The 27408-nt window shown below is 53.3% G+C and overlaps 1 protein-coding gene across 2 annotated transcripts in view; it reads right to left on the reverse strand.

The window, feature by feature from the left end:
• Positions 1-285: 285 nt before the first annotated feature.
• KRT78 (keratin 78) overlaps positions 286-27408 on the reverse strand; it is a 34853-nt gene continuing 7730 nt past the window's right edge. The window contains exons 2-10 of one of the 2 annotated variants that reach the window (XM_077753614.1): positions 8141-8215; positions 7504-7718; positions 6400-6460; positions 5831-5926; positions 4733-4897; positions 4254-4379; positions 1076-1296; positions 777-811; positions 286-695 (exon numbers count right to left, since the gene is read on the reverse strand). In XM_077753614.1, the coding sequence (XP_077609740.1) occupies positions 424-695; positions 777-811; positions 1076-1296; positions 4254-4379; positions 4733-4897; positions 5831-5926; positions 6400-6460; positions 7504-7718; positions 8141-8215 (1266 nt within the window). In that variant the 3' untranslated portion in view covers positions 286-423. Of the gene's footprint in view, positions 696-776; positions 812-1075; positions 1297-4253; positions 4380-4732; positions 4898-5830; positions 5927-6399; positions 6461-7503; positions 7719-8140; positions 8507-27408 lie in introns of those variants that run through there. The other variant, XM_077753613.1, reaches the window with a different exon arrangement.

Consider the following 27408-nt stretch of genomic DNA (forward strand, 5'->3'; position numbering starts at 1 on the left):
AGAGGACTAGGGAGGTAGACCAAGGTTCCAGCCTGCAGGCTCTGGTCAGGGGGCTTCAGGCCTCTCCTCTCCCCCCAAAGGACAATATCTGGCTGGCCAAGCCTACCAGGGGTTTCTCAGCTCTGCCTGAGGGCTGCGGGGAGGAGAGGATGAGGCTGGCTGGCTGGAGGACAGGGTGCCATGGACGTGGTCTGGGGTGGACCACAGGCACAGGAGACACAAATCAGTAAGCAGAGCAAGGCCGGACTGGGAAAGCACTTGGAACAGCAGGCAAGGATGCTTTTATTGACTTGTGCAGAATCCCCTGTGGGCGGGCTCAGGCTGTGGGCAATGGACACAGAGCTGGCCGTGCAGGGCGGTAGAGGTGGGAACGGGGCTGAGAGGGCTCGGGAAGGCATGGGGAGCAAGTGGCCGGCAGGTCACTCAGTATGTGATGGACGTCTTCAGACTTGACTCCACTGTCTTCTTCAGGATGGTGTGACAGCCAGAGCTGGAGCCGGAGCTGGAGCCAGAGCCGGACACAGAGCAGGGGCCCAAATCAGGGCCCTGTCCAGAGCCCAGGATGATGCTGGAGCCTCCAGTCACGATGCTGGAGCAGCTGGACCCGAAGCTGCCTGTCCCGCCTCCGAGTCCACAAGTGGCCCCCAGGCCACCACCAGCTCCTCCAGACACGACGGCGCTGCCTCCACCCAGAGCTGCCAAGAAATGCACCAGGGTCACGGCAGGGTCCTTGGGTCCCCACGGGGACCCCTCTTCCCAAGTCCCCTGATACTCACAGATAGTGACCTGGCTGGTGCATTCCCCAGACATCCTGGTGGAGAAAGGACAAGAGGAGGAAATGCTAAGACAGGCTGCAAAGCAGGCATCCCATGTGCTTTTTCACTTCTTGGAGGAGCTCACCCACCCTCTCAGCAGATACAACCTGCAGTCCCAATTTTAAATCCCTGCCTCCCAGCAGAATGGGTTGCCCTCAGTGGCTCAGAGTGCCAGGAAATCTCAGAATCCCCCTCAGCAAGGAGAGCGCCGCAGTGGCGGTCCGGTCCGTCCCCCTCTCCCACCTCAGTGGAGTTCCCACCTGCACTCCTCGCCCTCCAGCAGCCTGCGGTAGGTGGCGATCTCCACGTCCAGGGCCAGCTTCGTGCTCATCAGCTCCTGGTACTCACGCAGCAGTCGGGCCAGGTCCTGCTTGGCCGTTCTCAGAGTGGCCTCCAGCTTGTCCAGCTTGGCCCGGGAGTCCTTCAGGGCCAGGTCCCCACGCTGCTCAGCATCAGCGATGGTGGCCTGCAGGCCGGCGTTCTGGGATGGGTGTAGAAATGAGGGAGAAAGTGGCTGCAAGCCTAGGACCACCTCCCAAGGCACCTACTGTGAATGGAGCTTAAAGCCCAGGGTAGACCACAATCTCATGCGCTCAAACTATCCATGGCCAACCCCTGCCCCCGCCCCCCCCCCCGTTGCTCTCCTTCTAAGGGAAAGCATTGCCTCTTCTGCTTCCTTAACTCCCAAAGTGAGTTGAATGGAGTCCCCAAAACGTCATGTCCATCTAGAACTTCAGACTGTGATCTTATTTGGAAAGAGGAGTCTTTGCAAAGGTAATGCATTAAGGATCTCAAGATGAGCCCTAAATCCAATGAATAGTGTCCCTAGAAAAAGATAAGAGAGCACGGAGACAAACACAGAGAGATGATGCCACGTGACAATCGAAGGGACTGAAGTGATGCAGCCACAAGACAAGGAATGCCCCGGATTCCCGGGGTCACCAGAGGCTAGGAGAAGGAGAGGAAGAATTCCCCTGCTCAGCTCCTTCGGAGGGAGTGCACCTGCTAGCATCCGATGGAGATGCCAGACCACCTCTGGCCTCCAGAACTGAGAGAAAACATGATCTGGTTTTCAAGCCTCCAAGTTCGTGGTACTTTGTTACAGCCACCACAGGAAACTCATCTGCCTCCTGTCTCACCTCCTCCAGTGATCTTCCCCTATTTCTTCCCACTCCTGACCCTTAGCACCTTACTTGAGGCACTTTATCTCTACCCAGGCACTTAATGCTCTTCCCGTCCTGCATAGAGCATTATCTACAAGTCTCATCTTGAAGGCGACCATCATCCTTGATTGTTTTAGAACAGCCCCATTTCAAATACTTTGTCCTGTTATCAAAGTCCAGTAAAACCTTGGTATGGGAGCGTAATTCATTCCAGAGCCATGCCTTTAATCCAAAGTACTTGTATATCAAAGCGAATTTCAAAAACCATTGGCGCAGTTGTGATCATGTGACATTCGGTGTCACATACTACTCGTATTGCAAGACATCGCTCGATTACCAAGTTAAAATTTATTAGAAAGTTTTGCTCGTCTTACGGAACACTCGCAGAGCAAGTTACTTGCAAGCCAAGGCTGTACCTTATATCAAACCACGTGCCTCAGTTTTGGGTTTGAGAAATACACTCTCTGTGCTTACCTCTCTGATCTGAGAGAAAACTCCCAAAAGAACATCATCCCTATCTAATCTGCCATCCAGTGGATTTACCCTCATGTTTGGGTCAGGAGAGAAGGCATTCCCTAAAGGCTCTCATTATTCTATTCCATTGTAGTCTCATTCTATTCTATTCTATCTTATTCTATTCTATCCTATCCTAACCTATCCTATCCTATTCTATACACAAGCACCTTATTGTTGGGAGACATCATCTCTATCCTACAGATAAAGAAACTGAGGTTCAGAAAGGCAGTGAGTGGCAGAGCTGGGACCCTAACCTCGGACAGCTGATGTCTAGTCCTAGACCACGGGGCTCTGCAGGAAGTCCAGTCCACCATGTGTGTGCATGAAAATGAGGAGTAAGACGGGTGGGGAGGTCTTTTTCCCAAGAGGGATTTTCGCAGGACAGGCACCTTGCTGTGTGGCAGATGTGGGGACGGAGCAGCACTCCTAAGTGTTGGCTGCTGGACTGAGACTCCGCACCCTCACAATCACCCAAGTGAACGAACTAAGCTTAGAAAGTGGGTTTCTAGGGGCACCTGGGTGGCTCAGTTGGTTAAGCGTCCAACTTCAGCTCAGGTCATGATCTCATGGTGCATGAGTTCGAGCCCCACATCAGGCTCTGTGCTGACAGCTCAGAGCCTGGTTCCTGCTTCAGATTCTGTGTCTCCCTCTCTCTCTCGCCCCTCCCCTGCTCATACTCCGTCTCTCTTTCTCAAAAATAAATAAGCATTAAAAAAAAAGAAAATAAGTTTCTGGGCTCCACCCTTAGATACTGATTCCCTTAGTCTGACAGAGGCCCAGGGATCTGCATTTTAACAGATATTCCCAAGGAATTCCCAAGCAAGGAATTCAAATCTATGGGCAAAACACTGTGGCCGCAAATTGAATAATAAGACCCAGTCACCTTCATCTCGGGTCCCAAATCACATTCCAAAGGAAAGCGGGTGAGGAGGGGTGGAGACTGTGTCTGGGCTTTGAACAGCCCTGGAGCTCCAAGGGCTTTCTCAGCTTCCCCACCTCCCCCCCCCGGCCTCCCCGGTTTGGGAGTGGGCGGGCCACACGTGCCCTGGTTCTCAGCCTGAAGTGCTTGAGGAGACCGCCTGATCTGCCCTCTCAGCTCTCAACCCTCTGCTGATCCTAAAACTGATTCCTCGGATTTGGGGAAAGTGGGTGCAAAGATACTTGAGAACTGAGGAATCTGTAATCTTTCACATCTAAAAGTGAGGCCTCTGGGACTAGCAGGAAACCATGTCCCCTGCCTTCTCCCTCCCCCTACTCCATCCCATCCAGGCACCTAAAGCGTCACCTCCAACCCACACAAAGCATCTCAAGCATCTGCGTAAGAACTAGCCCCCTACACACACACCCCTATTCCACTGCCCATCACACCTGCTCCCTGAGCTCCTGGCTCTCATGCTCCCCAAATGGGACCCAGAGAGTCAGCACCTGGCCTTAGAGTCTCCGCTGGGCTTGAGGAGTAAGAGTAAAAAGAAAAGACTGGAAAACAGATAGATTAACACTCTCCCCAAGGAGCCAAAGGCAAGATGTATACCTGGCCATGAAAGGCAGCACAAGCAGAGCCCCCAGCAGTTGTTCAAAGTAAAACCCACACAGGCTTGAATTCGGAGGGAGATCATAGTCCTCTAAAATGGGGCTTGAGGCCCTCTCCACCCAAATCATCCAAAGCTTCAGCCAGTTATCAAACCTGGACACAAACCTAGCCTTGACCTTGGCACCAAGAGAGTACAGGGAGGGCCTGGGGAGCTCTGGGAGCACTTACCTGCTTCTTGAGGTTCTCAATCTGATTCTGCAGCCTCTGACTCGTCTGCTGCAGCTGAGAGATCTGGACTTTGGTTGCCTTCATGCTATCCCCGTGAAGCTGTGCAGACACCTGAAGCTCCTGGTACTGAGGGGGACAGAGGTGACGCCATTAGTTGAGAGGACTTTCACCTTTGACTTCAAGACCATGAGAAATATTGTGTCCCCGGTTCTTTGCTTTCTCGCCTCTTCACTTGGAATGCAGGTTAAACACTGAGGCCAGGACACGATGGGCTGAGCCTACGACAGCCCAGGCTGGTGTCCCTGTTTCCCTGCACTGCCCTCCTCCTGGAGAAGGGAGGTGGACATGCCCACCCAGCCCTGGAGCCCCAGGGAGGTTGTTAGAACTGCCCCAAGGGGACCGAGGGGGCCGACCACCCTGGGGCATGGGCACAGAGACACAGCCCTTTCCGGCCCGGTGCTGCCCCCTGGCCCTGGCACCTTGGTCTGGTACAGCATCTCGGCCTCGGCTTTGCTGTTCCGGGCGATCTCCTCGTACCGGGCGCGCACCTCAGCGATGATGTCGCTGAGGTCCAAGCAGCGGCTGTTGTCCATGGACAGCACCACGGACGTGTCGCTGGCCTGGGTCTGGAGCTGGCTCAGCTCCTGCGGGGAAGACGGACTCGGTGTCCACCTGCTCCTGCTCCCTTCCCCCCTTGGAGCCTCGGGCAGGTGGACAGGATGCCTGACTTCTGCCCATACTCCATCAGGGGGCAGCCCTCGTTCCCCCAGGTGGGGTGGTATTGAGCACGCCCCGCCCTCTGCTGTCTCCTCGCCTGAAAATGAGGGTTGTAGGAGGTGATGTCTAATGACTCTTGCAGTGTGGACATTAAAGGTAAATGTCCTGCAAGCTCGAAATCACCTAGTCCCCATCACTCCCCTGACTTCTTATCACGCCCCCCTCCCTCTCGCTCCTCCAGCTCCAACCCCCACGGCCTCCTCAGTTCCACAAAGATACCAGCGCTCCACTGGGGGCCCTTCCCTCCACCTGCAATTCCCCAGTTCCACCTGCCTGGCTTCCCCACCTTTCCCACCTGCCTTCTTTTTTTTTTTTTTNTGAGCCACCCAGGCGCCCCTTCCCCACTGGCCTTCTAATCTTTGCTCAAACTTTGTCTTCTAAATGAGGCCACTCTGACCACCCTATCTGAAATTGGCACCTGCCTTACCCCCGACACACACATTCCTATGCCCTCTTTCCCTGCTCTGATTTTTCCTGTTTGCCATAGCACTGATCACCTTCTAACATATGCTAATTTACTTTTCGTAGCTCTATGGTTTATGGTCTGTCTCTCAACAGAAAGCAGGCGTGGTGATTTGTGTCTGGTTATTCACGAGTGTATCTGCAGTACCTAGCAATCCACATGGCACATTCTCAGTATCTGTTTGTCACATGACTGAATGCCTGGATCCAAGTCACCCTAACCAGGCTTTGCCTCCTGGCAACTCCCTCTGTAGCCAGGGAGCCTGCCTGCCCCGTCCCCTCCCCTCACTCCCACCTGCCCTCAGCAGACCACCACCCTGCACTTGGCAGATCCTCACTTCTTCATACAGATGCCTCAGGAAGCAGAAATACTCTTGCAGAGACTCCAGCTTGCCTTCTAGTTCCATCTTGCTCAGGAAAACCCCATCCACATCCTGGGGACGGGAAGACAGAAGCCATGTACTCCCACTTCCTGTTTGTGGGTCCCACTCTGGCTCAGGAGCTCTGGGCACACATTGCCCAATACTCATCTACAGCTATCCCCGGAGACCCACTCCTTCCTCCTCCAGGCCTGCCCCTCCCTGCTCTCCCTTTTGCCTCACACTGACCCACACTGCCTTCAGGAAGCCTTCCCTGATTACTCTCAACCAGTTCGGCTTCTTCCACTCCCTCCCCACCCTCTCCCACAGTGACACCCAGAGCTCATCACGCGATCCTTCCATCAGCTCTTGTCCCGGGGTCCCTGTGTCTACACAGCTATCCCATTTCCCTGGGGGCCCCTACAGGCTGCATGAGATCATGTGTTGCATTAGGATTCCCACCTCCCGCCCTCCCAGCCCTAGAACCGGGCTTCGTGCATGGTGGGTTCTCAGGATCCACGGGAAGCAGCTGACCCCCTCCGCCTTACCTTTTTGAGGACTGCAAAGTCATTCTCAAGTGTGGCGTGCCTGTGGGCCTCCTGCTCATACCTGTCAAATACGTACAGAAGGTCGCTGCCTGAGGGGGTGAGATCAGAGCCCATGCCCCTCCTCCAAGCACAACAGCCCAGAAAAGGCTCCCCTTGCCATTAGACACTTCCACGAAACCGGCCCACTCCCCTACCTTCCCTATCAGAAGGCCACTGTCACACCCTGGCTGGGACCCTCTCTCCACTCTTTCAGCCCGTGTCTGCTTGGACACATGAGGCCATTTTCCTTCACGTCTATAAGGCACATCCCAACACCTCTCCTCGCCACTCACAATCGTCATGTGAAGCGGGCACTTTGGATTTTGTCAGAGAGAACACATGACTTTGCCCAAGTCGTACATAATCAGGCGGCCCCCGCAGATCTAAGACCAGGTCTCCTGGCCCCTGTCCTGGGCTCTTTCCGGGACCCACTCGGCCTCACATGTCATCCTCCCAATGGCTCCGGGAGATGAGAAGGGCAGAGGGTACGTTCCCAGCTTACAGATGGGAACCGAGGCCGGCAAAGGTAAAAAGCCACACAGCCACCCCTTGCTCCCCCTCGCCAAACCCACGCCTCCTGTGAGTCCATGGCTCTCTCCACACCACCAGGTGGCCTAGGTGGGGAGCCCAGAAACACAGCCCAGCTGTGAATCATGCCACAGGCCTGGGGATGGTCCCACTAAATGGATTCCCTTCCACCACCGAGACCAGAGAACATCTGAGTCATTTTAGCCCACAGCTTGCTCAACAGGAATTTATCGAGGAAAAACCCAATGAGGCATTGTTTAAATAAGCCCCTCCTAGCCCTGACCGGAAACATGGCCCTTGTAGCTGGGTCTTTTGGAACCAAGGCTCCCCAGACCTGGCCATCAGGAAGTGGGGGGAAGGGGGGGCTCCTTACCTACAACAGTGGGGCACCCTGAGAATCAGAGGGATTGGGGTGCAGAGGGGAAACCACTGATGCGTCTCTGGGAGCTCAGCATGTGGGAGACCCTCCAACCGACAGCCCCCATCCAAACCCTCCCGGACCCCACCTGCGCCCCATGGGCTCTGGGGTTTGCCTACTTGGCCTTGTGCTCCTCTTCCTGGTCCTGGCAAGACTTCAGCTCGGCGTCCAGGGCCCCTCGTTCGCTCTGAAGCTGCTCCAGCAGCTTCCTGAGCCGGGCCAGGTAGGCCTCGAAGACAGACTCCAGGCTCTGGGGACTGTCACTCACCTCCTGCTGCTGCAGCAAGTGCCACTTCGTCTCCAGGACCTTGTTCTGCTGCTCCAGGAACCGCACCTGCAGCCCAAGCAGAGGGTCCCTGAGGCTCCGGTGGGACTCCCTGGCCACAGGCTCTGAAAGCCAAGCCCCGGGAACCCCCCCCAACTTAGCCCACCTTTCTCCTATCTCCCAAATCCAGCGTGGGCAGGGGCAGCCTCACGCCCTCGCGTGAGACTCTGAGCTCATCAAAATGATCGGGATGGCTAGCAGGGAAGGAGCCTCCCACTGCCGAACGACGGTTCTCGGTCCCTGTGCCCCAACCCTAGAACAGCAGAGCCTCGGCATAATGAGGACCGCAGTGAGACCACTGGAAGGACTTCCTTGCTGCAGAAGAGATTAGAAAAGTGGAAACCAAGGAGATTTCCCCATTCCCAAATCCACCAAGGACAGTTCCTCCGAGAGAGGCGCAGAGAGAGGGGCTTAGCAGAGCTGACCCTCACCTTGTCAATGAAGGAAGCAAACTGGTTGTTGAGGGTCCTGATCTCTTGGGTCTCCTGGGTCCGCACCGCCTGGAACTGGGGGTCAATCTCAATCTTCAACGGGGTCAGCAGATTGTGGTCGATGGTCACTTCCCGGATGCCCCCCGGTGGGCACAGGGAAAGTCCAGGCCCACAGCGGCCCTCCCCAAGCCGCACCCCTAACCTTCCCCCTGATCCCCAGACCCTCCCACGAGAGCCCCCCCTGCACCCTCCAAAGGAACCAAAGCTCCTGCTACTGAAGCTGCCCCCGCGGCGGCCCCCTGAGCGAGCCGAGCAGGCCGAGCGAGCACTGAAGCCCCTCTGGGCCTGGCAGGAGGGGAGAGACATGGTAGAGACAGAAGGCCACACAGCTGCAGACAGACAGTGGATAACCGAGGTGTGTGAGTTCCTGCCCCGAGGCCCCAGCACGAGACTTTTATCCCCTCCCATGCCTGGGTTGGGCCTTGGGGAGCAAGATGCTCTTGGCCTGACTGTATCTGTCACTGGCTCCAGCTGACCTATTCTGACACGCCTGGAGAATAGGGGCCCAACACGTGTGGAGCCCAAGGGACAAGGAGCTCCCAGGCCGGCAAGAGAGCTGAGCCTGTCCCAAAGACAAGGAAGCAGCTGGAGACCGGGGCTAGGGGTGGGAACAATGGCCCCGAGCGGTCACTGTGGGTCATTCAAGGAAGGCGTTCCAGAGAAGGAGATGGGGGGATGGGGAAGGAGACAGGGGGTTCACATGGAGCATCTGAGTGCCCTGGAGATGCTGGACAGAGGAGAGTGAAGCTTCTCGAGGGAGAATCTACCTACAATAATTGGAGAAGGAGGGCGCTCAGTGGCACTCAGCGGCACTAAGAGAAACTACGAGGTTAATAGAGGTGTTATTGTCATCATTGGCTAAACGACACTCCAAGATTTGGAAATGAATCCAAAATACAGGGTGTCCAAGTCCCTCCTCTTGCTCAACCCAGCAATCATCCATGAGGCACCACCCCACTCCAACCAGGCATCTCCATCCAGGACCTGGGCAAGTGGCGCCTTTCCAAGCCCAGCCTATGTCCCCAATCCTTCCACAGGCACACAGCCCAGTCCCATCCACTTGGGTCACGCACTGCATGTGTCAGGTTACAGATCAGAGGCACCTGGACTCTGAAGTAAAACACGTAGTTAGAAAAATACTCCCTTGGGATAACGGGGGCAGACACGGGAGTCCAGGGATCCCCCCAGGATAGATCCTGTGTCTGCCCTCTGGTATTCCGTGAGCCTCCCACCCCGTCCAGGATGCCTGGACCGGGGTCATCCCGTCGCCACCACTGAAACTCCTCCAACATTGGCGAGCAGCATTGGACAGCTTGGATTTTTAGAAATTTCTGAAATTCCTTCTTTACACGGTGGTGGGAGGGCTATTTCTTCCCCCCTCCCCCCCCGCCCACCTGCTCCTAAGACTGGTGGCCCCTGATAACTAGGATACTGTGCCTTTAATAATGCAATTCAAAGCAGGAATAAGCAGGGATTCGGCATAACGAACACTCAAGAGACATGCTATGAGGAAGTCAGTCCTAGCAACGTGAACCCCACCCCCAGGCCAGATGATAGTGAGCCAGTCTCTTCTTCCTCCAAAGGATTAGAAGCCCCTTCCTCCTTCTTGCCCCAACTGGCACACCTCTGAATAAAGCTGAACCACAGATGACCTCAAGGGGAAGAAGAGGTTGGGCCTTCGGTGGGGAGAACAAAGGAGATCAAAGCACTAAGGGGCCAGGTTAAGGAAGAGAAAAAGAGAAAAGATCCAAGCAGGAGATCTGAGTGTCCCATGGAGAGGGAGGCGGTGTGGAGCAACCTCCGGGTCTAGAAAGAGAATCTGGGAAATGGGTTGAATCCCACTGAGGACCCACCTCCAAACCCTACCCACTAGGGACCATCTTCCCCACTAGGGAAGCCCGATGCCTTCCTTCCAGGCTCCATGAATGTGTTTGATAAACATCTCTGTGGACTGGACTCTACCACCCCTTCCCCTGGTATTAAGGGTGGAGGACAGAGATCATGGGTTGGATGGCACCAAATCCACCTCCCTGGAACTTCCTCATATTTGTAATGTTATAGAATATTAAAGCCAGGGGCGCCTGGGTGGCTTAGTCGGTTAAGCGTCCGACTTTTGCTTAGGTCATGATCTTGCAGTTTGTGGGTTCGAGCTCCGCGTTGGGCTCTGTGCTGACTGCCAGCTCAGAGCCTGGAGCCTGTTTCAGTCTGTGACTCCCTCTCTCTCTGACCCTACCCTGCTCACGCTGTCTCTCTCTCTCTCTCTCCTAGAAATAAATAAAACATTTAAAAAAAAAATTAAAAAAAAAAAAGAATATTAAAGCCAAAGTGAACTTCAATGTCATTGTCCAATGCCCCCATTTTACACTTAAAGATTCTGAGGCCCCATAGGGTTTAGGGCGGGGTGCAAAGACTGTGCACTTGGGTAACCTAAGAGATTGCACCAGATGACCTCTAAGCCTGCTTTGACCCATCACTCTGTGATCTGAGTGACTTGCTCAAGGCCACCCACACAGCTGGTCAGGACCACCACTCAGCTGAGACCACTGCCCCATGGAGCAGCCCCCTAAACCCTTGGTCATACCTTGTCCACCACTCTATCCAGCGCAGGGTCTGGTATACACTAGGGACCAATAAGTGTTTGTTTTAAGACCTGAATCTTTATAAATGACAGTCACAGCAAGGACCTTCTTGAATTGCCCTGGTTCTCAAATGTTGCTGTCACAGGTTTTCTTCCATTTAAAATAATAATAATAGGGGCAACTGGGTGGCTCAGTCGGTTAAGCACCCGACTTTGGCTCAGGTCATGATGTCACGGTCTCTGAGTTCAAACCCCGCGTCGGGCTCTGTGCTGACAGCTTGAAGCCTGGATCCTGTCTTCAGATTCTGCGTCTCCCTCTCTCTCTGCCCCTCCCCCACTCCTGCATTCTCTCTCTCCCTCTCTCAAAAATAAATAAAACATTTTTAAAAATTTTTAATTAGGGGTGCCTGGGTGGCTCAGTCGGTTGAGCATCCAACTGGCTCAGGTCATGATATCGGGGTCCGGGAGTTCAACCCCCACATCGGGCTCTGCTGACAGCTCAGAGCCTGGAGCCTGCTTCAGATTCTGTGTCTCCTCTCTGCCCTTCCCCTGCTCATGCTCTGTCTCTCTCTGTCTCTCAAAAATAAATAAACGTTAAAAAAAATTTTAATTTTTTTAATTAAACATTTTTTAAAATTAATAAGAATTAAAATAAAATAAAAATAATAAATCAAAAATAAATAAATAATCATTTAGCGATGGAAAGAAGGCTGATGCAGTTTGGGGATTTGAATGCTAGGCCCTCACGGGCTGAGCAATATGTTCCTATACACAAAGGGGCACAGAGGGGCCTCAATTCATGCAGCAACCGAAGTACAAACGGCGCAAATCACGACTTCCCGTTAAACCCAGCAGTGTGAAGCCTCTGATGGGTCATGGTTACGGCTGTCCTTGGTCCCCCCTGCTCCTGGTTAACGCTCCTCGGCCACACCTCCTGCTCTGCAGCCCCTGAATATATGGGCCCACCTTCAGGAAAGCGCCAGGTCGGCTCTGGTTCTTCTAGCTTCCCGGTGGCCTCTTCTCTCCCTGCCTCACCCTAAGCTCACCCTGGCCACAGCAGTAACGCCCCAACCTCTTTCACTCAAGCCTGTCCTCCTTGTGCGGTGAATTTCTTGACCCAAATGCCATTTACTCACCTTGATTCAATTTTTTATCAACAAAATGTGACTAAGCACCCACTGTGTGCGGAAGCCTGTTCTGAGTGTTAAGAATTTAGCAAAGGGCAAAACACAGCCCCCGCACCAAGAAAGCCAGGAGTCTCATGGAGAAACAGTGAACAAACAGGTAATTAGACAAGTATTTCATTGCAATTAACAATAAGGAAAGAAAAGTATAGGGTATGAGACAGGCCTAACCTAGCTGATCCCCTGATTTATTCTTGAGAATGCCAGGAACGCTCCTGCCTCAGAGCCTTTGCACTTGCTGTTCCCTCTTCCTGGACTTCTCCTCCCCAGATACCCATTGCCTAAAAGTCCTCTTCTCTGCTGCCTTAAACCAAAATCGCGACCCTGGGTCCATCCCTCCTCTGACATTTTTTTATCCCTTTCTCTGCTTGATTGCTTTCCACTTATTACCTGGCACTTCCTAACATACCATGTACTTTACTTACTCACTTTGCTCACCAGCCTCCCCACAGCAGACTGTGAGCCTCATGAAGGCAGGCATTTGGCCCCTTTGTTTGCTTATATATCTTCTACACTCAGAATGGCATCTGGCAGGGGTGCCTGGGTGGCTCAGTTAGCTAAGCATGACTCTTGATTCCAGCTCAGGTCACAATCTCGTGGTTTGAGTTCAAGCCCCACATCAGGCTCTGCGCTGACAGCTTGGAGCCTGCTTGGGATTCTTACTCTATTTCTCTCTGCCCCTCTTCCACTCGTTCTCTGTCTCTCTCCCAAAATAAATAAAAATAAACTTAAAAAAAAAGAAAAGAAAAGAAGGGTGCCTGGCATACAGGAGGTGCTTAATATCTTAATGAATGAATCCCCATTCAGTTTCGTTTCATTGATTTCCTTCCATCTTTCAACCTCTGGAGGTCCTTGTGACTCTTAATTCTATTCTCTGAAGCATTTGTGAATCCCCATCCAATCCCTGAAGGTGGGGGGCATGCATGCACTTGAGAAACATGGTCAGTGTGTGTGCGCATGTGTGTTTATTGAACTCCTACTGTGGGTGAGCACTGAGGGACATGATACAGGAGATAAAAAATGGATAGGGCCCCACCCCCATTCTGAAGGAATATATAGTCCCACGGAAGATGTATATATGAATACAGAATGGGGGGTGGTCTGAGAGGGGCCGCCCCGTGTTGCAAGTGTGCATGTTGGAGTAATAGTGGGGAAATCCTCTTCTGGAAGAACCTTGACCCCGTGCCATGGGCTTGGAAGAAGGCAAGGACAGGCTCCGGTAGCATATGCCGCTGGACGCCCTCCCTTTACAGATTTACATCCCCCCAGGGTCTGTCCTTTAGGTCTTCTGCTCAACTATTTGGGAATCTACCCAGTTGTACTTTTCTCCAGACCCCATGTTTTTAATCCAGCATCCAATTCTTGTAATCAAAGTAGAACTGACACACAACATCAGTTTCGGGTGTGCAACACGGTGATTCCCCAAGTCTACGCGTTGTGCTATACTCACTGCAAGTGTAGATATCTGTCGCCATATAACGCTATCACAATAACATAGACTCCATTCCCTGCCCTGTGCCTTTCATTCCTGTGACATTCATTCTGTAACTGGAAGCCTGTATCTGCCCGTCCCCTGCACCCATTTTACCCTGACTCTGTTTTCCTGTCTCTCTGTGAGAACATCAGAAAATCTATCAGATGACTCATTGGGGCACCTACGTGGTTTACACTTAACAGACTAAATAAACACCCAGAAAAGGGAACTGAGACACCAAGAGAACAATTTGCTCAAGGCCACGCAGTTAGTCTGCCGCAGAGCCAGAACATGAACAGAGGTAGTTGGGCTCTCGAATCCCTATGCGTCACCACCACTCTATGCTCCTCTCAGAGACCCAGAATATCTGTGTTGAAGGACACCTTAACAGGCTGAAGCCCAGAAAGATAGAATGACTTGCCCGAGGTCACACAGTAGATCCAAAAGTAAAGGTCATTCCTCCACATGCATCCATTATCAACGTTCATTAAGCACTACCAGGTGCTAGACACTATGAAGCAAAGAATGCTAGAAGTCCCTGCCTTGGAGGAATTTGCAATCTGGTGGGGAATCTATGTAAAAACCAGTAAGTGTAATAGAAGTGCTGGAGGCCCCACTGTACTATGTACAGGGTACTGTGGGGGCCTGGGGATTTTCTAGAAGCAGCATCAGGTGTTCATGTTCCCAGCATGTTCAGGAAGAAGACAGTCATCTCCTGGGGTCAAGGTGAGGCTGTCTGCCACCTGCACTTGCTCTGGTTTTCCTGGCTTTCGCAGGGCAGTGAAGGGGCTGGTTACTGCCCTGCAGTTTGAAAGGAACTGGACAGAAAAGCGTCCCTCACTTGCCTTCAGCCAGCCTCCCTGCCCCCACTGTGCACAGCCCATGGCTTTCTTCTTGTCACAGAACGTTCCCTCAGGCCTTCACAGCTTTCTAACCCAGAGCACGGAGAACATCAGTCATTGGCACATGTGACCCTCACCATCATGTACTTAATGGGTTTTTTTTTTAAGTTTATTTATTTCTTTTAAGAGAGAGAAAGCATCATCGGGGAGGGGCAGAGAGAGAGGAGGGAGAGAATCTCAAGCAGGCTCCACACTGTCAGCGCAGAGCCTGATGTGGGTGGGAATCGATCTCACCAGCAGTGAGATCATGACCAGGAGTCAGACGCTTAACCGACTGAGCCACCCAGGCACCCCAACAATTTTCTTTAAATCAAATCGAAAGCAATTCACTTTTTTTCTTATCCTGACCCTAACCAGTAATGTCCTTGAAATCATGGCTTTGGTTTGCTAGTTCCAACTTTTCTCATTCATATTCAAATAAAACATAGCTATTAAAGTGTCACACATTCATCCATGTGCCAATGGGCTACACAGGAAACACACGTCAGCTACACCTGCCACCTGTGTCAGAGCTGGGCACCTGGGTGGCTCAACCAGTTAAGTGTCTGGCTCTTGATTTCAGCTCAGGTCACGATCTCACAGGTTCCTGGGATAGAACCCTGTATCAGGCTCTGTGCTGACGGTGAAAAGCCTTCTTGGGATTCTCTCTCCCCCTCTCTCTCGGCCCCTCCCCAACTCACACACATGCTTGTTCACGCTCTCTCTCTCTCTCAAAATAAATGAATAAAAGCTTAAAAAAAAAAAAAAGCTGGAAGGCTTGAAGCTGCCCCAAAGCCAGTGAGGACAAGGAAGGGGTGCTTTGCAGAGGTGGCCTGTGGGGCAGGAAAGCAGAGGGAGGAGATGAAAGAGGCAGCCCCTTGCTCCACCCCAGGCCAAGCAAAACACACTCCAGCGCTCTCTGCCCTGGCACCCTCCTTCCCACTGGGCTGGGACAGGTAGCCCATGCCCTCTTCCCTGCACTGGCAATGGAGGAAGGTGGCACCCATCCAGAGAATGGGCTTTTTTTTTTTTTAATTTATTTGTGAGAGAGAGACAGAGTGGGAGTGGGGGAGGGGCAGAGAGAGAGGGAGACACAGATAAAGCAGGCTCCAGGCTCTGAGCTGCCGGCATAGAGGCCGATGCAGGGCTCAAACCCACAAACCAGGAGATCATGTCCTGAGCCAAAGGCAATGCTCAACTGACTGAGCCCCCCAGGTGCCCCAAGAATGGGTTTATTGCATCAAGGGTGGGTCAAGCTACTGCCCCCGCAGCCCCTCCAGGTAATGAGGCCCCAAAACCCACAGGGAGCTCAATCCCAAGACAGAGACCTTGGAGAGCAGGGATTTGCCAAGCTTTGCCTGGGAGTTACGAATTTAAATGTTTGTCCCCGTACATACATTTGAGAGTGGGTTGAGAGCGGCAGTAAGGGGCAATGCGGAACTCCAGCTTTGGAATAATAACCTTTTACATGTAAGACCTGATCATGTTTCAGGAACCTGATCATGTTTCAGACACCTATTGAGGACCCTCTGGGTGTCATCACTGTGCCCGCGCCAGACCTCTGCAGATCCTTCATCTTCTCTCCAGAGATCTGAGAAGTGGGCATTGTTGTTGCTTGCGCTACAGGCACAGACACAAAAGCAAGTGTCCGGGATCTCAAAGACAGTAAGAGGCCAAGGCAGGATGAGAACACAGGTCTTCTCAGAAGGCCCCGGCATCCTCTGCGACTCTTTTGTGCAGTATGTATAGTCTGTGTTTCTCTATTCGACAGATACCCGGAAGCCAGGTGCTTGGGAGAGAGCCCAGGGAGGGGGACTCGCTGGGCTCGGGACTGAACAATGGACTCTCTGCTGATGGACAGAACACAGCTCCCTTTCGTGGTGTTTGCCATTTTCTGGGGGGTAAATACTCCCGGCACGGCTGATTTCAAGCTAGCTCCAGCACACCACTAGCCGGAGGTGAAAGAGACTCTCCCAGACAGCGGGAGCCAAGAACACACCAGTGGTGCCTGGGAGAGGGAACTGGGGCTGGGCTGGACCGAGGGAAGAGGGAGGTGTTCAGACCAGAAAACCTGAGAGTCCAGACTTGCCTATCTAGGGCTCAGCACGCAGCCGCCGCCACTCTGACCCAATCAGGTTCAGCCAGTTGGGTGCCTTGTTGCTAGCAAGTGTCCCTGATGTGGCAAATATTTGTGAGACATGTTGCTAAGGACAGCCTCCTAACACCTCAGAGGGTGAAAGGCTCATGGGGAAATTTCTAGGGGAAAGTTCTCAGGATTCCTACAGCGCTAGGAAAGTAAGGGAAGGCCTCACAGGAAGTCCTGGTTGGGGGGAGTGGGGGGAGGGGGTTTACCCCAAAGAGTTCCCTGCCCCTATCCTTCACCAGCATCCCTCCCCTAGCCATCTGAAGAGCTGTGCCTGGAGCACGGAGACATGAGGGGGGTCGAATCTTCTGACCCCCACCCCCACGGAACTTCAGTCTGAGAGAACAGTATTTTCAAAATTGCAAGTCACAACCCAGCAGTAGGTTGTGAAATCAATCGAATGGGTCTCAACCAGCATAACAGCGTGCATCACCGACAGTGAGGCTACTTTCGCACCACAAAATTTCGTTCTGTCTGTGTGTCTGTGTGTCTGTGTGTCTGTGTATACAGAACTGTGATCCAAAATGAATTTCTTCCAGGGCTCCTGGGTGGCTCAGTCGGTTGAGCATCCGACTCTTAGTTTCGGCTCAGGTCATGATCTCACAGTTTGTAGTTTTAAGCACCCACATCGGGCTCTGTGCTGACAGCACAAAGCCTGCTTGGGATTCCCCTTCCCCTGCTTGCTCTCTATCTCTCTCTCTCTCTCTCTCAAAACTAAATAAACATTTAAAAAATAAGAATAAAATAAAAATAAATAAAATGAATTTCTTCCTAGGGATCATTGTCCAAATGCATTTAAAAAACTCTCTGATAGAAGTGGCCCCACACCCGAACACACACGACCCCAAGAAATAAGACCAGAACCAGGAGCAGCGTCAGCTAATAGGACAGAGGATGGGAAAATAGAGGTTTCCTCTGGGAAGCTTTTCCAGAAGAGGGAGGTAATGAAAGCAGGTTTGAGAAGGGGGAAAGCAGAGGGTAAGGAGCTCTCCCAATCTATCCTGAGGGTTAGGAAATTCTCCTAGTATCGAATCTAATCCCTAAACCCACTGATGCGCTTCCTGCCCCGCAGCGCGCCAACCCCCCAAAGTGAAGAATCGTGGCCCCCTCATCCATGGAACCACTGAGTCATGACAGTGACGAGGACGGGAACCCTTGGGTTGGGTCCAGAGAGAACAAGGCCCACAGGGCTGGAGAGAGAGCAGACAGCAGCAGGCTGAGCAGAGATTCTCTCTCTGCTCCTCCCCTGCTTGTGTTCTCTCTCTCTCTCTCAAAATAAATAAACATTTAAAATAATAATAAAAGACTACAATAACGCACAACCAGAGAGTGACCCAACAACAAAAATACCCCACACAACACCTGCCAGTTGTTGTAAAATGTCCGAGCAGAGAGACCTAAGTGGTCATCTTGTTCAACACCCTCATTTTACAGCACAAGAAACTGAGGCCCAGGGAGGGAAAGCAACCTACCCGGGGCACACAGCAAGGATAAGACTCGAACCACTAAGCCAGGACTCGTTTCATCCCCCATTATTGAGAGCCTAGGATAGAGACCCATGGAGGAGGACCCCAAGCCCCCCATCACCCACCCACTCCCACCACCCCAGCAAGCTCATGAAGGCTCTCCTCCACCCATCACATTTCCCAGCCACTTCTCAGCACCAAGCACTGTGCTAGGTGTTTCAGATGCAATGAATAATCCCATCCAGCTATGAATGGGGGGGCACCTGCTCCCCTCCAGGTAAGGACCCTGGCTCTGTGACCCCCTCCTGCCCTGCCCAGACACTTGTTGCTCTCAGGAAGTTCTTAGGTATAACCTCACTCTTTCCTGCTCCAACATTAGCCCAGATCCTGTTGGCCCAGAGGCACCTGCTCTCTGACCTGACAGGTGGGGAGGGCGCCTTTCCTGGCCCCCAAGTCAGCCCATCCACGATTCCAAAGGTGGCATATAAGCCCAAGGAGTTGTGCCAGCAGAAGCTTGCGGGCAGGGAGCAGGCAGAGAGAGCAAAAGACCAGCAGGAAGATGGTGGGTGGGGAAGTGGAAAGGGAAAGAACGGCAGCTCCCGCCCACTGCCCAGCTTCTTAAAGTCCAGGCTGAGGATCTAAAGATGTAGAGGAAGAAGATTCTAGGGTTTGTGGCACTTCCTTTTCTTTATACAAATAATACAAGTTCATCACTGAAAATTTTAAAACAACATATAATAAAATAAAATTGGGAAAAATAAAAATCTTCCAAAAACTACAACCTAGAAGTAATCACTGTCAACATTTTGGTGCATAACCTTCCAGACTTTTCCAAATGTAAATATCTTTCATTATTCCTTCAACCCATATTTATTGGACACTTCCTCTGTGCCAGGTATTGTTCTAGTACTATCTAGGGATAAAATACCCAACGAAACAGATAAAAACCCATGTTTTTATCTTATGGAGTCTGTGTTTTATAATTATATATTTATAATTATATAAATATAAATTATATTTATAATTATATATAATTATATATGCATATATATGTATGCATATGTGTATATTCATATTTCTAGCATAGTGCTGTATGCTGCTCTAGTGAAAGCACCACTTATTCATATAAATATGTATTTCCCAGAAGTGGAATCAGATTACACATATGGATTTGTGGCCAGTTCCACCCTGTGATCAGAGTATTGTAAATGGTTGAGTATCTCTTTGCAAGGATTCTCAGAGCTTTCCACCAGGTCCACTGTGTGATTTCTTTCCCAGAGGACACGTGAACCTCCGGGAGCCCCGGCTGAACACAGGTACACACATACACAAACATACAGGCATACACTGTCTCCTGTAGGCGCCAGCCAGCAAGTCACTGGACGGGGCAGGCTGATCCAGCCCCGGTCCCAGACATCTTTCCAGGATTTTCCAGGGCACAGACCCATTCCTGGTATTCCCTTCCAGGCAGGAACGGAAGCAGAAACCTGGCTTCTCCTGCTCTTGACTCCCCCTGCAGGCAGCCAGGGCTCTCGCAACCGGAACAGGGTCTGGGAGCCAGGCAGAAGCTGGCCCTGCAGCAATCCGTAAAACAGGAGTGGGGACGGATCAGGACCTCCCTGAAGTATCTTCCCTGCCACCATTTCTCTGGTGCCTGGTGGGGTTGTAAGGCGAGAGCCCCCCAAACAGGCCCCCAAATGGGAACGTAAACCACCAGTGATTCCCGGCTGTTTTTCTGGACATTGTGAAGTCCCAGCTGGCCCTGGGGAAATCCACACAGTACATGGACTCCACAGAAGCTAGCTCCTGGGGTCCTGGGGGTACCTTGGGCAGAGCACAAGAGTGACCTGAAGATCAGGAAGAGAGGCCGGTGGTTAAGAGCCAGACTGCCTGGGTTCAGGTTCCGACTCCACTACTGACTAGCTCTGTGGCCTCAGGCAAGTGACCTAACCTCTCTGTGCCTCCATGTTCACAGCTATAATAAGGGAATAATAAACCCTATTTCATAGGGTTGCTGTGTATGTCAAACAAGATGATACACGTAGTGCCCAGAACAGCACTTAGCACGGGGTGGTGTCTACCAACTATTAGCTTTGATTATTATTATCTTCTCAACCCCCCCTTGCCAGCCAGGCCCTGGCCTACTGAAGGCTGCCTTTCCCGGGACTCCCCCTGCTCTCGCTGTTATCTGAGGACAACGTGAGGCAAAAGAGAGAGTGGGGACATGTGTGCGGGGACATGGGAGGAGTGCATTGTGCGGAATTTTGAACTGCATGTGGGACAATGAGTATGAATGTGCAAAGATCAGATGACAACATAGGACTAAATACACGTGTGCACAAGTCAAAGTGGAGGGACTCTGGAAGCAGAGTTCACATGTGAATGTGTAAGGTAGTTGTGCATGTATAAGGGTGGGAGCATACACACGTAGCTCTGTGAACACCGTAGAAGATACTCGTGCACATCAATGTGTATGGGAGTGGAGGGACAAGGTGTGAACGTGTACCAGATTGTATATTGTGAATGTGCAAGGGCACGCGTGTGTGAAGGCTGTGTGTGAATGTCCATGCTCCCCAGCCCCACCCCAAGCACACACCTCTTGGGGAGGGGGCTGCCAGAGACACAAATTCCCCGTGCTAAGAGGACAGTGCCCCTGACCTGATAAAGGAACAGCCTTCATGTTTTTCTCTCCTCAAAGCTAGAGAAAAGCTCTCTCTCATTTCCTAGAGAAAAGCTGCTAGCTCAACAGAGCCCAGCCTTAAACCCGCCCCACTGATCGAAACTCAGGAAGGAAATCAGCGCCAGCTGTCCCCACCCTGCACCCCCACCCCTGCCCGGGAATGCTCCTGGCAGCGCAGAAGACCCACACCTCGCCCCCCACCTCCCACTCGCTGCTCTGCTGGGCCCACACCCTCTCCCTGCAAACCAACCAACCGCATCCCCTCTAAGGGTGCCTGGGGCAGCTTCCAGCCATTGACAGAAAGCTTAAGCCCCTCCCAGCCCAGGCCATGGGGGGTGGGGGGGAGGGGAAAGCTGGCAATTCCCTGCCAGAGGGGAACTGGGGGCTGGGGTGGGGGGAACAACTTCAGAGCCCACAACCAGCCCCCTCCCAGGAGGCAGGCACCCCACCCGACCCTGCATCTCCCAAGAAGGTAAAACCACAATACAGGACTGGGTGGGGAGGACATTGCAGAAAGAAGGGCCACTTGGATGCAGGGCCAGACATCAAGAGGGGTCCTTCCTTTCGTTTAGGGGTCCCAGAGAAGACCTCTCTTCCGAGAAGTTGTCTCAATTCTTAATGGTATTATATGCATTAATAGTAATCATCACTTAATCCACAACTACTAATGCCAAGTGCTTTGCATACAGCACCTCTCATTAACCCCATTTTATAGATGGGGAAATGGAAGCTCGATCTGGTTAAATAACTTGTCCCAGATCACACAATTAGTGGTGAGAGAGTCCAGATTTGAACCTGGGTCTGTCTGTAAAGTCTGGACCCTTTCTTAGGTCCATGCCCGCATCTTCCTGTCTGTTCTCAGCCAGATTGGGCACCTCTGTTCTTCCTCTTCCACCAGGGGGATGGGAAAATCCAAAGACAGAAGCATGCTCAGACTAGACAGAACAACTAAGGGAGATGGGGGGCAGAGTTCGGAAGCATGGAAGGAGCTCGGGAAGCAAGGGGGAAAGACTGTCGAGTGGAGGAAAGCAGGGATGAGAAGGAGGACTGTGGCCTCTGTGACACCTGGCTGGGGAGGGTGGGTGCATGGCTGCACACCAGGTGCCAGACAATGGGGAACAAAGAAGGCAAAAACTGAGGCCTGGTGGCTGAGCCCCCAAAGTACCTGTCTCCCTGTGCCATCGCTACCCCCAAGGAAGCCTGGGCCATCTGCCTCTTGACCCCTCCCAGGCCAGGGGTCCCAGACTCCAGAGAGCCCAAGCGCTGAGTCACTGAGCACCTTCAGATTCTGGAATGTGCCAGAGCTTCATTCCTCTAGCTGCCTCCTTCCCAGCAGCAGGGAGGAGCACTGGAGCCTGTGGGCTTGTTGGGGAAGAGAAACTAAGGGGGGACTCCAGAGTAACCAGCCAAAGTGCCCAGAGGGGCAGGCCCTGAGAAGGGGGTGCCCAGGGAAAGATTCAGGAAAGAGGGGATCCGCAGGGGTCAGAGGAGGAGGAACAGCAAGGCACAGTGAATGGAGGAGAACGTGGAGGGAGGGGTGCTGGCACAGGATCCTTGCTGAGGCAGGGCTGAGGCAGAGCACTGTGGGGGGGGAGGGGAGGGCACACCTCACCTGGCCCCACCCCAGCCCCCTCCCTGCTGGTCCAGGCCCAGCCAAGTGCCAGAGAGAGCTTGTGTCAGAAACGCGGGGAGGCCTATCAGTTCCCCCTCTGCCTTCCCTCTCTGGGACTCTACTCCAGAAGTGGCTCCCCATGGCCCCCCAGGCCTCACGAAGGCCTTTTGCAAGTAGAAGCAGAGAAACTGTTTCAAAATCCCCCTTTGAAAGTTTCTTGGCAAGCCTGGCCACGCCAGGGTAAGGGGCTAGTGCTGCCGCAGGGGTGCCTGAGGTCAGACTGCGGACCAGGAGGAAAGGTTAGAGTCAAGGAGCAGTGGGAGAGGGGGCTGGGAGATCCGAATCAGGCAGGGTGAGGCTGACCCTCAGAGGTAAGTGAGTGCTCAGATGACTTCCTTAGAGTCCTCTCTCCCAGGCTTGACCCCCAGGAGCCTTTTGTGGCAAACTGCAGACCGGAGCCCCCATTCTCTGGGACCTCCCCGGAGGACCCAGCTCTCCGAGGGGCGGGGGGCGGGGGCGCGTCATATCCTTTTCAAGCCCATTTGGTATCTGCTGGTTTGTGAGGAGAAGGGGAGAGCCTGGGAAACATTATTCCAACCCCAAGGGAGCCCTGTGTAAATGAGGGGGACGTTCCCTGCCAGTGGGTTATTGTGACAATTGCGTGCAGTATCAAAAGCACTGAGCGCGTGCCTGGCACAGTTACTCGGAGGCACAGGCAGCCAGGAGGGGACCCTAACACCCACAGACCGGCAGAAAGTAGGCCGCCAATTCCTCTACACACACACACACACACACACACACACACACACACACACACCCTACAGAAGAGGGGCCTGGGCCCAAACAGTCTCTGGCTCAGGCCATGAGGCGCTAGCCAGGCTTATTTGCATGTCTTTTGCAGGCACTCTGTCAAGCAGCCACAGACATTTGTCACTCCTGTCGCTTCAGAGTCCCTGGGCCTCATGTTGCCTCCAGCCCTTCCTACACTGCTGGGAGCTAAGGACCCTAACCAGAGATGAGAGCCTGTATTGACTGCAGGGGGCTGAGACGCGACCCCGCCTCTCATGAGGGCCTGGACTGCGGCCGCCAACAGGAAGCCTGGCTTAGGGCGACCCCTGCAGGGCGTTCCCAGAATAGAGGGGGAGGAGGACAGCGAGCGGCCGCTCCTCCCCTCCCGGCCCCACGTGGGGCGCAACTGCCCAGCCCCTCTGCCTCCCCAGAGTCCTAATGCTCCCCGGTCCCATGGAGACTGAGGGTCATCCCCCACCAGATCCATACGGAATCTGGAAACTCACAACTCACATCTCACACCCCCCACACCCCCCACACCCCCGCCAATGAGCCAAGACCAAGGGCTCCGCGGAGGTTGTAGCAAAAGCACCAAAGCAGAAATATTAGGAGCTCTGCGCTGTCGGCACCTCGCGTCCCCCCAGATACCACTGGATCTGCACCAGTGGCCACCTCGACACCACGCCCCCAACCTGCGGCCGGCCGGCTGGCCACAGAAGGGGTCGTGGTTTTACTGTTAGAAGAATTTAGGGAATCCAGAGAAGGGTGAAGAAGCCGGGAGAGACTCACACAGCCTGTGATCAAGGCCAAGGCCAAGGCAGAGGTCTCTCCAGCCAAAGCCTCAGCCCACAGGGGATGAAGCCACTAAGGAGGGGCTGCAGCTGGCTGGATTGAGGTCAAGCCAGGGGAGGATTTCCCCTAAGCAGTGGGGCTACTTGGGGGCCTCTGGGAGACACCTATCTTCCCATCCAGGTCAGTTCTGCCCGTTCAGTGCAGATGGGAGGGGAGCCACGGAGAAATGCAGTGACTGCAACATTTGACTCTCAAAAAAATGTCAAAAATGCTCTGAGCCTGCAGTTTGCTTGTTGACATCTACATATACTCACAACCCTTGCTTTCGCCGCTGGGCTCCCTCTGCCCGCCGCCCCTGCCTTGGCTGGGCGTGTGAATGGGGGCAGAATAGAGGGCAGGGCAGAAGGGTGTGTGTGTGAACAAGTGAAGTCATTCTCTCTGGGTGGCTCCTTTTAATTAGCACCCTGAAAAACTCCCAGCCAGCAAAATTGGGTCTTGCCAACTGGGAGCCCCACCCTTCTGGCTCATCCAGGCCCTGAGGGCAGAAAGGGGCAGGAAATCTGAGAGCAGGAAAGGCAGGGGTCTGTTGAACCCCTGGGTGTTTGAAAGGCTTTCTCAGTCCTCTGAGGACCCATCAGCAGGACAGGGCCACAACCAAGGGCCAGCGGGCCTCTGGGAAGTTCGGATTGGCTTTTTCCGGAGCAGGCGAGTGGCAGTTGGCAAGGCATTGGCGGAACCATGCTCTCCTTGCCCCCAGCTCCCCCGGGGGAGACCAATCCTTGAACGTGTCCAGTGTCCCAGCCCTGAAGGTTACACTACAGGGCATTATGCCCAGGTCCGGGCCTCGGCAAGACATAGAGGCCTTTCTCTGGCCATTTTAGTTGTGCCAAACATTTGAAGCAAAGAGTCACCCCGTCACTCATAGCCAATCCCCGGATTCTAGTCCACAGGGTAGAAGCAGAGAATTTACTCCCTGAACAAGAGACAACAAAGCCTCATCCATCTTCCCGCAAGACCCCCAACCCCACTGTCTGGAGGCCATCCCCTGGCCTTGCCCATGTCCCTCCTCTCCTTCAAAACCCTCCTCTCAGGGCGCCTGGGTGGCTTAGTCGGTTAAGCGTCCGACTTTCACTTAGGTCATGATCTCGCGGTTCGTGGGATCGAGCCCCGCGTCGGGCTCTGTGCTGACTGCCAGCTCAGAGCCTGGAGCCTGTTTCAGTCTGTGACTCCCTCTCTCTCTGACCCTCCCCTGCTCACGCTGTCTCTCTCTCTCTCCTAGAAATAAATAAAAAAACATTTTAAAAAATTTTTTAAAAAACCCTCCTCCAGGCAACTGCTTGATAAACCTCCCTTAGGCTCTGAGACCCTTCCAGTCTGGTGTGGGTTTATGCTCAAGACCCATCTCCGGCAGGCGCCTCTGCTCCTTGGCCTCCTCCAAGGAACCCTCCTCCGCCGCTGTCAGGCTGGAGCTCCAGAAGACAGGGTCTGAGACCCCCATTGCTCTAGTCTCCACCCCCAGCTCCTAGGACCAGGGGGCCAGGGAAGGGGCTCAGACCCACTCGTTGTGAAAATGGACAGGAGGGGCAGGGAAGGTGGGAGCACTGAGAAGTGGGGTTCCTCTGGATGATCCCACTGCTGCCCCTACAGAATCACTATGTGACCTCAGATACGAGGCCCTCCATCTCAGGTTTTGACTCAGCAACCTTGGGAGTTCCTTTAAGCTCCCACATCCTGCGGTACTAAAATTATCCAGAATCCTAACGTGTTAATGCAGAGAGGGGACTCCAGCCAATGGCAGGGCACTAAGTGGAAAACCGGACTGGGGTGGCCATTGCTCCACAGGAAAAGATTCTCACTTCCAGAGCTGGGGTCAGGGACTCCATCTAGCTTTCCCTGAGACTAAAGGCCCATTTTCCAATGTCCTCAGCCCCAGAAGGTTTAGGATCAGGCAAGAGCTGAGAAGGGGGAACACAAGGCAAAGTAGAGAATGCCCCAAGGTTCTAGAAAGCGCTCTGCCTTTAGTTAGCAGTACTGTTCTGAACATGTAAAGTTTAGGAGCGTAGATCGCACATTAAGAGTTCTTACCATAATAAAAGAAAATTAAAAAGTAGAGAGAAGCTATGTGAATCCTGTCCAGAACCCAAGGGGATCTGAGCCCAGAGGGGTGTCCCTTGTCACAGGTGGTCCACTTCTGGCTGCGTCCAGGGCCCAGCAGCCAAATCCCCACAAGCACTACCTTCCAGAACCCACGGGCCCAGACAACTGGTAGGGACAGGGCTACCCTCGACAACCCCAAGCCCTCCTCAGGAAGCCAGGCTGTCATGCCAGACCACCAAGAACACGTGTCAGACCTCCAAATCCTTGGAGGCCCCACCCTGGGACTCAGGCTGTTAGAAGAAGGTGGAGTTTGATTTCAGATGACAATGGGAAGAGTATGGGGTGACTGCTCTAGGGGGACAGAGAGGGGTGTGTTGGAAGAATGAAAGCGTCCTCTCCCTGGGGCTGAGTGGGAGCCAGAGCTGAACAGGCACCGCCCGACGCGGAGGCCTCCGCCCCCCACCCAGCTGGGCCGGCTGTTCCCATCACACCCAGAGCAGTAAAACTTGCTTTTATGGTTGTCGTGGGGGTTGCTGTTTTCCTTGGGGGTGCTGTTTGTGTCTGTGTATCTATGTGCAAACACACCTGGTCCTTGTGTATGTATTGATGTCTGAGGTTTGGTGTGTCTGCATGCCTCGGTGTGTGTCCATAAGTGTGCTTGTGTGGGTATAGCCGTGTGGGCCTGGGTGACCATCCTAGCTGCCATTTATGGGATTCTTACAGCGGACCCAGCACTTTCCTGCTCTTATTGCCTTTAATTCTCTCAACAACCCTTAAGGAAGGTATTCTAGCAATCTTTATTTTAGATAGGGAAACAGAGAGATTGGAAAACTGACTCAAAGTCCCTAGTAAGGGACAGAGCTGGGACGCTTGTCTCTCGTGCTGAAAGTGTGTATGTGTGTGTGTGTTCTCGTAGATATAAGAACTTGGGCATAACATCTCCATTCCTGTCCGTATGTGTCCAAGTGTCTGCACAGTCATACCCGCTCAGGGAGTCTATGCATGTCTCCATGTGTGTCTGCGTCAAGGCCCAGGCCCCAGCCAAGCCAGGCTCAATAGCTGGGGCCACCAGCACCTCAGGAACAATGACCCTCCAGAGAATAATGCCTGTAATTTCTAAATACAGCGGTATGCCTGACTGTGGACCAAGAACTTTGGCCGTGGACACTGTTGGAGGAAATGCCAGCACAGCCCCTTAGCCCGGGAAACAAGGGCAGTCTGCCCCCTTCCCAGAGAGGCTGAGTGCTCTGCCCAGACAACCTAGGAAGGACTCAGAGCAAGAAGGGGGCAATCCCCCCCTGTCCGGCAGGCCCACCCCTACGCCTAGCCAGCCTGCGGTAGGACAGGAAGCGGGGCCACCCGGGAGAGGAGCTGACTCTGGCTGAGAGCTCTCTTCCCTGAGAGCCCAGTGCTCTGTCTCCTACAGCCTCCCTCCGGAAGCACTGACCATAGGATCTGGCGGGGTGTCCCATCGGGGGTCCGATGGGCTACAAAGGACCCTAGGAACTTGGG

The sequence above is a fragment of the Crocuta crocuta genome, unplaced genomic scaffold (assembly GCF_008692635.1).
Source record: "Crocuta crocuta isolate KB4526 unplaced genomic scaffold, BGI_CrCroc_1.0 scaffold30, whole genome shotgun sequence".
Lineage (NCBI taxonomy): Eukaryota > Metazoa > Chordata > Mammalia > Carnivora > Hyaenidae > Crocuta > Crocuta crocuta.